This window comes from Saimiri boliviensis, chromosome 13 (assembly GCF_048565385.1).
Source record: "Saimiri boliviensis isolate mSaiBol1 chromosome 13, mSaiBol1.pri, whole genome shotgun sequence".
NCBI lineage: Eukaryota > Metazoa > Chordata > Mammalia > Primates > Cebidae > Saimiri > Saimiri boliviensis.
In genome coordinates this window covers 80557530-80569699 of record NC_133461.1, presented here as the reverse complement: position 1 = coordinate 80569699, position 12170 = coordinate 80557530, and the positions used below count along the sequence as shown (strand labels likewise).

The following is a 12170-nucleotide window of genomic DNA, read 5'->3' as shown; positions in this document are numbered from 1 at the left end:
CCGCATGTTCTCACTTCTTTCTTTTTTATTGGGAAAAGAATCCGTACTGTTAATCTATGAACTTTTGAAGTAATTTTGGTACACATTACAGCTCTCTATATATGCTCATTTTTACTTGTAGCAATGTTTAGGACTGCTTAGTTTCTTATATGCTTGCTCACCTTGGGCACTATTTCATGAAGAAACAAAACTAAGCTTTTTTGGAAGAGGAAGGAGATTTATTGATGGTTTAGAATTCATATTCCTTTAGTAATTAGTGATTTGGCCCTTTTAGATATTTTTATTAGCCACTTGTATCTCTTCTTGTGTAAATTTTATTTCACATCCCTTTGCCATTTTATATGATGGTATTGTTTTCATTTTGTTTCATAAGAGCTCTTTACATATTAAGGTTGTTAACCCTTTGCCCCTGATGTTGCTTATAATGTTTTAGATAAAAACAATTTTTTAATTTTGACAAAACACTATCTACCAATCATTTCCTTGAACGTCAAGTCTGGAAAGGCCTTCCTCTTCCTAAGAGCCAATAAATATTTTATTACTGCTGTAGTTTTATGTAAAAATATTTCTTATAAATATGGAATTTATTTTGGTATAAAGGCATCAATGTAATTTTATTTTCTTCTCCATAATGGCAATTAGTCATCTTAATACCTTTTCCCACTTAATTTATGTATCATTTTTATCTTATACTGCATTATTCTTTTTGAGCATCTCTGAAAAATAAACTGGTTTATAGTTACTTTGTCTGACTTACGACAAAGCTACCCTATTTTAATCATCATGGCTTTAAAATAGGATCTAGTAACATACGGGACCTCTGTGAATGAAGCTCTGTTAAGAAACCAGTGCTCTTAAACGAACTTCACATATATTAGCATTTAGTCCTTAACAAAATATATGTGAATTATTATCCTCATACCACTGATGAGGAAGCTGAAGCAGAGAGATTAAAGATACTGAATCAAGGTGCTTATAAGTAGTGGTTCCCAAATTCAAACAAAAACAGGCTCCAGCCTCCACCTTCCTCACCAGTGGCCACTCCTGCCTGGTGGGGTCCTGAGATCTAGGACCCAGCAGTTTTCAGCACATATCATTCATTATCATGCATATGTATGATAGATCATGCATCTTTCTTCTCTGATCCTTTGGATATTTATCTGAATATTTTTAGTTATAAAAAGTATTTAGGTTTAAAACTTTTAAGTGTTTTTTATTGCCCATTGCCAGGTTTTTAAAAAACCACAGCTTCCAAATAGTGAAATTAGTGCATTGAGTTGTATTTTCATTGGTTAGTTTATTTCACAAGGTAATGTTTTCAGGAAGAGTATGTGGCTTCTTACAATGTCATGGCCTTATCATGTCTGAGACTACATTATTGTTAGGTTACTCATGAATACTAACTTGTTTGGGAATAAATTAGCGCCTATGGTTTTTACCAAGAAAAAAAAAAGCCAAAAATAAAGAATTTGATTAATTATACTCTGATATACAAAAAAAATGGGAAATAAATTCCATATTCTTGTTCCATTATTCTTTTTACTTGTTTTCTGCAAAAATACATATAAATTTATTTTTGCATTTTATTAGTTTTGTTAACAGTTTCATCTAAGATCTATCTAGGGTTGTTTCTTTTTAAAACTATTTTGCCTCATTTCCAGTGAGTCATTTTGCAAACCCAAGTCCTTATTTAGCTTAGAGAACTATTATTATTAAATTGATTGTTTCCTTCAGCTTATTGTGTCCTTTTAAAATTCCTATTAGAAGTAATATTGTATTCCTCTTTCTCCACTTTGTCATTTATTTCATTCTTTCTCAGACAAATTCGTTGTCACTTTATCACTTTCCCCTTACTTCATTTGCTCACCAGGTATTTATTAAGAATCTGCCCTGTATCAGATATTATAATAGGCGCTGGGAATAGAGGGGTGAAAGTCTCGGACAGAGAACCTTTTGTAGAACTGATTATTGAACAGGGAAAACAGATGAACCATAGAGAACAAGTCACCATAAGCAAAATAACACATAAGCAAGTCGCCAATAAGCAGCAGATGCACCAAACAGAACAAGTCACCATAAGCACCGTACTAGAGGACATTTCTTACACTGTTACCAGCACAACAGTCTCTCATGTCTATACCAACTGATCTATCTATAAATTAAGCAGAAGGGAACGGGGCTCCTTTGCCAGGCCCAGGCTCCCTGTAATGTTTCTGTGGTTCCCCCTTTGCCTACTTAGTCCTTCCATTTTATTAATATTTTCTGTTAAACTAACTGATGTACTTGCCATTTTTCTGATACATCCTGACTGATATGCCTGTCTTGTTGTTCAGTGTTCTGCAATATTCGATATGCTATTTACAGTCTCCATATTTATTTATATATTTCTAAATCAGCAGTTATGTTTTTTCTTCATAGTGGCAGTTTCTTGATCTCAGATGTTATCCTATTTATAACTCTCTACTCTAGATTCTCAGTTGCTATTTCCTTTTGACTTTAAAGAACTAAAATTAGAAATTATCTAAAAATATGCCTCTTGCTTCATGTCTTTTTAGAGGAAGAAATCTATTTTCAGTTCTGTGGTTTGTTTCCTTGTAGTATATTTCTTGTTATATGGCTAAGGATGTTTTCCGTACTATTAGAAGTCGGATCAGTTCCTGTCTGTTTCTTTCAAGCCTTGGAGCTCATATACGTGATTAATGTGTTCAGATTGCCTAGTCAGAAAGAAATTAGACTGGGTGCCCTATGGTGAGAATCATAGCTATACCACTGTGTCTAAAAAGTTTATTTCCATAATTTCTACTATATCTGCTAGCTAACTGAAATTTTTTGGTGAGTTTACCCTCCTTAGGATTCAGAAGTTTCCCCTCCTTAGTAGTCAGTGTCTTGGTACCAGTATCAGCTATAAGCCAGAACTAGGACTCCATGATACTTGGGTTTCTCACTTGGTGTAATGATACCTGATCATTACAGGTCCCTAACAGGTCAGTGGCCTGTTACCACTGTTGAATCCAGATATATATAGTGCCCTGTTATTCCCTGTCCTTCAACCACTACCTTTCATTGTCATTCTTTTTATGTATACATTTGGGAGGGAAATGTGTGTCTCACTAGGACTCTTCCAATGATTTCAAATGTCATTTGGAAACAGCAGCAGTTTGGATTGGTCTTTCTTCTACCCCATCTTGGCTTTGTGAGATCTATTAGAAGTTCCTCAAAGTTTCTAGTTTATGGACAATACCCTTTCCTATGTCCCACTGTCAATACAGTTCACACACATGCACACTCACACACACACACACACGTGTAAATTATATATACATGTGTGTATATATGTATGTATTTACCTATTTTACTAAGAGGCTGGAATGGGGAGAAAAAAATCACATATAAACAAACAAACGAAATAAGCTATAACAAAAACCACAACTTCTAGCCAGGCACAGTGGCTCATGCCTGTAATCCAAGCACTTTGGGAGGCCAAGATAGGAGGATCACTTGAGCCCAGGGGTTGGAGACCAGACTGGGCAGCAAAGCAAGAAGTGAGACCCTGACCATTTCTACAGAAAATTTGTTTAAAAATCCACTGGGTGTGATGTCACAAACCTGTAGTTCTAGCTACTTGGAAGCTGAGGTGGGAGGATAGCTTGAGTTTGGGAAGGTCAAGGTTGCAATGAGCTAAATACCACGGCACTCCTGCACTCCAGCCTGGGTGATGGAGTGAGGCCTTATCTCTAAAACAAAACAAAACAAAACAGCTCCTTCATCAGCAAACTGACACCTCATACGTTAAAGTCACTCTCACTCCGTGATAGACTAATTGTGATATAGTTCTGATAAATAACCAAGTCATATGGAGGAGAGATTTTTGACCCAAAGATCCCTTGTGAGACAGCAGAGGAGAATTTTGCGGGAAACGTGAGATTTTTCATTCTGGATTTATTCACAATAACTTCACAGTTTTGTTGTCAGCTATGTGACCTTCATCATACTTGGAGTCAAAAGTCCTGAATCAAATGGGCTGTGGCAATTTACGGTTCCCGGATAGAGGGAAACTGGCTTTAAAACTCAGGGGACGGCAGAGAAATGAGAGAACGGATCTTGTCACCCACCTGCAGTTTGAGCCGTTTTAAGATCTTTTGCCTTATATATAATCATGAAGACCTCCAAATATGTAGCACTGCTACTAACAAAAGACATTGGTTGCCTCTGGGAGGGAAAGCATTAAGAGTAGAATGCAGAGGAAAGTGAATACATGGCTTGCTGTGCTTGTTATTCATTGAGTGTTTTTGACTTGCTAAAAGCAAGTTTAATGTATTTATACAATTTATAAAGATGTAACCGATTCTGGAGCTCTCCTCCTTACAGGGAACATATTTCATGTTATTGTAAGCACTGAAGAAAATTAAATCAATAAATTCACAGCCCATAATTTGAGATACTCAATTTGAAGAAAAATGTATTGTCAGGGAGGGAGAGCAAAATCTTTTGTGTTGAGGAAGACTTGTAAACAACCTGTCTTTGCCCTACTATCCTGTGCTTCCAAGTGACAGCAAGAATTACCCTCGTGCTGCAAGATTATCAAAGAGTTGTCATGACACCTCCAGAGAAGTAAAGGCCAACTCCCCACCTTTTTTTTTTTTTTTTTTTTTTTTTTTTTTTATGCAGCTTGTGCTCAAGTGGAAAGCAATGCAATTGACCCTTTCTGCACTGTCCATCTATGTCCTTTTCCCTGAGAAGGCTTTGCTGGTTAGCACTCAGCCAGGGTGTCAGGGAGCTCAGTGTACTGTTCCCCATCACTGGCACCGATGCTCTCTGTGACCACTGGCAAGCCAATTAACCTCTACAAGTGTCATTCTTCCGTATGTAAAAGGTTAATAGTACAGCTTGTTTGCAAAGTGCCTGGAGTCTTCCATGAAGGGCATTAACCAAATAGCCAGCATTGCTGTCTGACTGGAGGGCATTGTGTTTTATAATTATATGTTTGGTTGGATAGGTTATAGATTTCGCTGTGGTTGAATGTTGCCCCTTCTCCCTGGTTACAAATAAAAAGACTAATAGGTAATCTCACCCTATTAGCATCTTCTAGAGCCCCCCAGAGGGCTAAGGGAATGGCAGAGGTTACAGATTAATAATGTATCCTTTAGTTAATAGAAAAAAAACATGTGCATCTCAACTGCATAATAGCTGTGGATGGCAATTTATTAGGCCAAGTGTTTCATCAGATGCTCAGCAGATAATGCTGGCAAAGACTCATGAAACAATGAGGTTGTTCTGTTTTGTTTTGTTTTCTACTTTCCTAGTTATTTCTTTCATCCTTCATATTAATATAGAACATCAGAGACTGTTTTGTCCAGGTTATTTCACATGCATTTATAACTATTTGGAAAAATGATTCTTTTATTCTGGAATTTCTGAAGCAAGTGACTTATATGGGTGTGTCTTCATTGTGACATTAAGCTTTTTTTTTTTTTTTGTACTTGGACCAAATTTGAATAACACTGGACTTGAGGCAAAGTATCACCTATCTCATGCTTGCTTTTTTTTTTTTTTTTGCAGATTTACGGAAAAACTTTGAACAAGACCCACAAGGAAGGGAGGTTCCCATTGAAGGCATGATTGTGCTGCACTGTCGCCCGCCAGAGGGAGTCCCTGCGGCTGAGGTAAGACAGGCTCCTGGGAACCCATGTCTGGGATTCTTGTTGCCTGGGCTCAGTTGCTAAAGATAATGAAGACATTGTCAAGGAAATAAGCTAGGAAGAAACTTGTCTCCCGTTCACTTCTGTGTTTGCACAAGGCCCTTGTAGGCAGCCTGGGTAGGATTTAATCTGTGTTCTTGGCTCTGGGGACCTTGAATCATGCAGATGCCATTCGTTCTGTCTTCAGTCAGGATCCTCTGACATGCACATTGGCTTAGGAGCAAATCTGAGCTTTAACAGGCAAACATGCATGAAAAAGCCCATAAGAAAGGTCAGAAGTCCTCAGTCCCAGTGTCACTAGTGTTTGTTCATTCTTGACTTTTTTGTGGAACAAGCATTAATTTATCGAGTGTTTGTTACATTCTCTGCACTGTACAGGCATCAGGGATATAAAACCTGATGAAGCCACGGGTCTCTGCCCTGATATCCTTCCTTCACAGCGAGGTGTCCAGAATCCAGAGTCACCATATTTTTTGCTTCTTGAATGTTTTCTAGAACATCTACCACACTATTTGAATATAATATTCCCTGGTGTTACACTATGGTTATAGGAAAAGCTTTCTAAATTTTTTATTCACAATGAAAAGATGGCCCTGATAGACAAGTAATATAGCTATTATTGGAGGAAAAACACTAAGAAGTATAAGGCATGCTTAGTATAATGAAAAGTTTATGGACTTAGTCCTGTGAACCCCGAAGATCTGAAACAGATCTTAGTTAATTTAGAAAGTTTATTTTGGTCCTTGAGGAATCGCCACACTGTCTTCCACAATGGTTGAATTAATTTACATTCCCACCAACAGTGTAAAAGTGTTCCTATTTCTCCACATCCTCTCCAGCATCTGTTGTTTCCCAATTTTTTAATGATCGCCATTCTTACTGGTGTGAGATGGTATCTCAATGTGGTTTTGATTTGCATTTCTCTGATGACCAGTGATGATGAGCATTTTTTCATATGTTTGTTGGCCTCCTGTATGTCTTCTTTTGTAAAGTATCTGTTCATATCCTTCGCCCATTTTTGAATGGGCTTGTTTGTTTTTTTCTTGTAAATCTGCTTTAGTTCTTTGTAAATTCTGGATATCAGTCCCTTGTCAGATGGGTAGGCTGCAAAAATTTTTTCCCATTCTGTTGGTTGCCGATTCACTCTACTGATTTGTAGGGACATGGATGAACCTGGAAACCATCATTCTCAGCAAACTGACACAAGAGCAGAAAATCAAACACCGTATATTCTCACTCATAGGTGGGTGTTGAACAATGAGAACACATGGACACAGGGAGGGGAGCACTACACACTGGGGTCCGTTGGGGGGAAATGGGGGAGGGACGGGGGGTGGGGAGGTGGGAAGAGATAGCATGGGGAGAAATGACAGATACAGGTGAGGGGACGGAAGGCAGCAAAGCACACTGCCATGTGTGTACCTATGCAACAATCTTGCATGTTCATCACATGTACCCCAAAACCTAAAATGCAATAAAAAAAAAAAAAGAAAGTTTATTTTGGCAAGGTTGAGGACACGCACCCATGACACAACCTCAGGAGGTCCTGATGACATGTGACCATTGTGGTCAGAGCACAGTTAGGTTTTACACATTTTAGGAAGACATGAGACATCAATAAACATGTAAGATGAACATTGGTTCGGGTCTGGGAAAAGCCGGACAACTGAAAGCAAAGGTGGGAGAAGAACTCTGGAATCAAGGAGGGGGCTTCTAGGTCACAGGTAGATAAGTGACAAATGGTTGCATTCTTTCGAGTTTCTGATTAGACTTTCCAAAGGAGGCAATCAGTTATGCATTTATCTCAGTGAGCAGAGGGGTGACTTTGAATAGAATGGGAGGCATGTGGCCCTAAACAGTTCCCAGCTTGACTTTTCTCTTTAGCTTAGTGATTTGGGGGCCGCACGGTTTATTTTTCTTTCACAGGCCTGAGTTCAGCGGCACGCGGTGCAGGTTTGATTCTTCTGTAGGAAGCTAGGGCACTGCTTGGAGCTATTGTTGATTCACTGAGAAGCAGATATACAAAGAAAAAGAAAAAAAAACCAGGAGCCTTTGCCTCATATTTTAGTAAAATTGGGATTTTGTAATTGGAAGGACAAAAAAGGAGAGAAAATAAAAGGGAATGAAAAAACACACATACTTCCATATTTAGAGAGCGGGCTGGATGGACACTATTCAAAGCTCAAATGGCTCACAGAAATGAAGTAAACGGACTTGAAAATTAAAGTGAACCCTCCATGCATGATAAAAAATGATTAGAAAGGAAAACGCTTATTTAAAACAAAAACAATATTGATCTCTTCCTTTTGCTGCCCTCTTGTTTCCTGCAAACAGTGTGCCCTCCTTTCCTGAGCAGGGCATTAAATGTCAGGGAAGGGAATGTGTCCCTCTCATTTAGGAGGTCGCATGTGTTCCTGGGAGCCCAGCAGTGGTATCAGCAGTTCTCTACATTCACTGTCCATCTTTCAAAAACCCAAGTTTACAAATGTTTTATGCATTCAAGTGTCCAGCCTCTGTCATGCCAGCTGTGTGGGAGTCCCCTGGTACACCCGTGTTTCCTTCTGGTTCTGTTCAGGGTCACTACCCTCAACTTTGGCAGCAGCGGAGAGGGGTGCTAATGTTTTCAAGAGCTATCAGTCTATAGGAACCTAGCATACTCCAGATCTCTAGTAATCTGTTTTTATTTCAGATGGATGATAACTTAGATATTTATTGGCATAACTTTTGCATTTTTGAAGCAGAGAAGCTGATGCTTATATCAGTGACCTACCAAAGTTCTTGCAGTCATTCTAGGGCTCTGTTCAAAATTCTTCAAACTCCAAAGCACTCCAGGTAAAAGTCTATGTTCTTTTAGTGCTTTATAAGATTCAACATGATCTGGCCTGGTGTGACCTTATTTATTTATTTATTTTAACTCTGTACCTGACCCCACTACAGCCACCCTGCCCCTTCAGTCTCTCTCAGATGCACCAGCCATGCTCCCACCTCAGGGCTTTTGCACGTGCTGGCCTTGGCTGGAGGGCTCTTCCCCAGCTGTCACACTGCTTTGTCCCCTCTTTCTTCAGGGCTTACTCAGGTATCACCTGCTCAGTAAGGCCTGCTCTGTACACTCTACAAATGTTACCAATATCTGCTTCCCCCACTCTACCTTTCCCTCCTGTTTCCCAGCAATTTGTCTTAGTAGGTATATACTTTCTTTTTACCTCTTATCACAAGCATACTATATTCACATTATTTATTTCTCTCTACCCCACTGGAACTTAAGTGTAGTGAGGGAAATTTGTGTTTACTCCTCTTCATTGCTGTATCCTCAGAACATGAAACAGGGTTTCTCCATGTTGGTCAGGCTGGTCTCAAACTCCCAACTTCAGGTGATCTGCCCTCCTCGGCCTCCCAAAGTGCTGGAATTGCAAGGCATGAGCCACTGTGCCCAACCAAAAAAATAAATTTTAAAAGCATGCTTCTCACATCCAGTTGTTCAATAAATATTTGTTGAATATGAATGGAAATTAGTCTGCTAATTATATTGATGAATATTTAAGTTTATACCAGGATTAGCCCTAGACAAAATGTAAAATACATTAGACAACATTTTGACTTTGTTTTATTTTGTCTTATGATTGGGTACTAACAAGTAAAGAAAACATTCCCCACCTGCTTTTTTCATATATGCAAAAATAAATTTATTGGCTCAATCACTAGTCCTACAACTAAAGAAATAAAGATATATTTTCACTTCAAGTCTGATTCGCTTTTAATATTAAAGAACACCTCAATGCAATATTTAGACATTTGGCTGATTGTTAAACATTAACTAAAATGGAGCTTTTGCTGAGAGAGTGTTGCCATGTTTTTAAATTAATAGACATTTTGTGAAACCATTTTGAATTAACATAAAAGTTGAAGTAGTACTACAGAAGGTTATCATGTACTGTTCCCCCTCTGCTTCCTTTTTTAAATTTTTTTCTTTTTTGAGATGGAGTGTCACTGTGTCACCCAGGCTGGAGTACAGTGGTGTGATCTTGGCTCACTGCAACCTCTGCCTCCTGGGTTCAAGTAATTCTCCTACCTTAGCCTTCCGAGTAGCAGGCACCTTTAGTGCCTGCCACCACACCTAGCAGATTTTTGTACGTTTAGTAGAGATGGGGTTTCACCATGTCGGTCAGGCTGGTCTTGAACTCCTAACCTTGTGATCCACCCTCCCAAAGTGTTGGGATTACAAGCATGAGCCACTGGGCCTGGCCCAGTTTCCTTTTTTGTAATCACACCTTACATGAGTGTGGTATATCCCTTACAATGGCCAAATCAATACTGATATGTTGTTATTAAGGAGAGCCTAGAGCAGGCGTCCCCAAACTTTTTACACAGGGGGCCAGTTCACTGTCCCTCAGACCGTGGGAGGGCCGCCACATACTGTGCTCCTCTCACTGACCACCAAGGAAAGAGGTGCTCCTTCCTGAAGTGCGGCGGGGGGCCGGATAAATGGCCTCAGGGGGCCGCATGCGGCCCACGGGCCCCGTAGTTTGGGGACGCCTGGCCTAGAGTTTGCATTAAGGTTCACCCTGTGCTGTTGTCTGTGGCTTTCTTTAAATTTTGTTTCAAATTCAGGAGTAGGTGTGCAGGTTTATTACAAAGGTAAATTTCATGTCACCAGAGTTTGGTGTACTGACAGGTTACTTTCTCACCCAGGTGATACACAGTACCCCACAGGTAGCTTTTTGAGCGTGCTCCTCCTCCCACCCTCTCCCTTCAAGTAGAATGCGGTGTCTGTTGTTCCCTTCTGTGTGTCCACGTGTTCTCAGTGTTCAGCTCCCACTTTCTGCCCCCACTGCTTGTTGAAGACATAAATTTAGAAAAAAAAAAAAAAAAAAAAAAAAAAGAACAAAAGAGAGAAGAATAAAAGATGTACAGTCTGGTAAGATGGTAGCCAAAAGCAAAAATATATTTTGGTCCATAAATGCACACATGAGCGTACATACGCAGCCACTCACACTGAAGTATCTTTCAAGAGAATGCAGGGGACTTATGAATTAAAGGAACTCTGTGGCTGTTCAGGACTGAGATTGGGAGGGGATTCCTATGAGAGGACAGACTGGCTCCTAGGAGGTGAGCGGCAACCCCATCTGCTCAGTTATTTAGAGGCTGAACTCCACCGAATCCTTGGAAGCAGCTCTTTACACATCCCTCCCTCTTCCTTGCCCCAGCGCCCTACGCATGAAGGCAAATGAGCTCTATAGATTGGCTCAGCCCCTTTTCTTTCTTCATTTGCTTCTGAGGGTGCTTTTCAGCTGTAGCCACAAGGAGGAGAGCAAGATATGAAAAATTTTCACTGGCAGCACAGTCCCATGTCAGTGAAAAAAATATTTGGGAGAGCTGTGGAATGAGGGAACACAATATAGACATATCAGAAAGTATATTTCCTTTTCTGGTATCTGCCTTTCTGACACATTTCCAAATTGTAGTTATTCACTTGCTATATTAGTTTCCTAGGGCTGCTGTAATAAATTACTACCACTGAGGAGGCTTGAAACAGCAGAAGTTTATTTTCCAACAGTTCTGTATGTAGAAGTCTGAAATCCAACAGCATTAATTCCTTCTGAGGGCTCTGAAAGAGAAACTGTTCCATACTTTTCCCCTAGATGCTGGTGGTTATTGGCAATCTTTGGTGTCCCGTGGCTTTGTACACTGATATGGTTACACTTCGTGTCCTCGCCTAAATCTCATCTTGAATTGTAATCCTACACAATCCCCATGTATGAGGGAGAGACCAGGTGGAGGTAATTGAATCATGGGGACAGTTTCCCACAGACTGTTCTCATGATAGTGCCTGAGTTCTCAGGAGATTTAATGGTTTTTAATGGCTTTCCTCTCTTTGATCAGCATGTCTCCCTCCTGCCGTATTCTGAAGAAGGGACCTTGCTTCCCTTCTTCCCTCCCCAGCCATGGGGAACTGTGAGTCAATTAAACTTCTTTCCTTTATAAATTACTCAGTCTCAGGTAGTTCTTTCTAGCAGTATGCAAATGGACTACTACCTAGATACATCACTCAGTCTCTGCCTCCATCGATCGCATCTTCACATGGTGTTCTCCTCTTTGTGTCTCTGTGTGCCTGAATTTCCTTGTTTTTATAAGAACAGCAGCCCTGCATGGCCTCATACTGTACATTCTGTTTCACAAAACATCTGCAAAGACCCAATTTCCAAATAAGGTAAAGTTCCTAGGTTCCGGATCGAATTATGGGGGACTGCCATTCAGCCCAGTACTCTTCCCATTATACCTCTGGCATCATGTCACTCTTTTATCTTAATAAATACAGAAGAAAATTGAGAAAAAAAATTATATGCTTTTAGGAATAAATTTCAGACCAGGCCAGATGAAATTAAATAGAAACTAATTGCAAGGAGCAGCTGGGGCTTTATGGTGGTTTAAAACAGACATTCTGAGCTGAGAAGGGGGGAAAGCTTTGTTTTA

General features: G+C 39.8%; 1 protein-coding gene across 8 annotated transcripts in view; it reads left to right on the top strand.

Moving 5' to 3' along the window:
• Positions 1–12170, top strand: part of UNC5D (unc-5 netrin receptor D) — a 559482-nt gene that overhangs the window by 359120 nt on the left and 188192 nt on the right. For all 8 annotated transcript variants that reach the window (XM_074383881.1, XM_074383880.1, XM_074383877.1 and 5 more), the window contains exon 4: positions 5560–5663. In XM_074383881.1, the coding sequence (XP_074239982.1) occupies positions 5560–5663 (104 nt within the window). The remainder of the gene's footprint in view (positions 1–5559; positions 5664–12170) is intronic.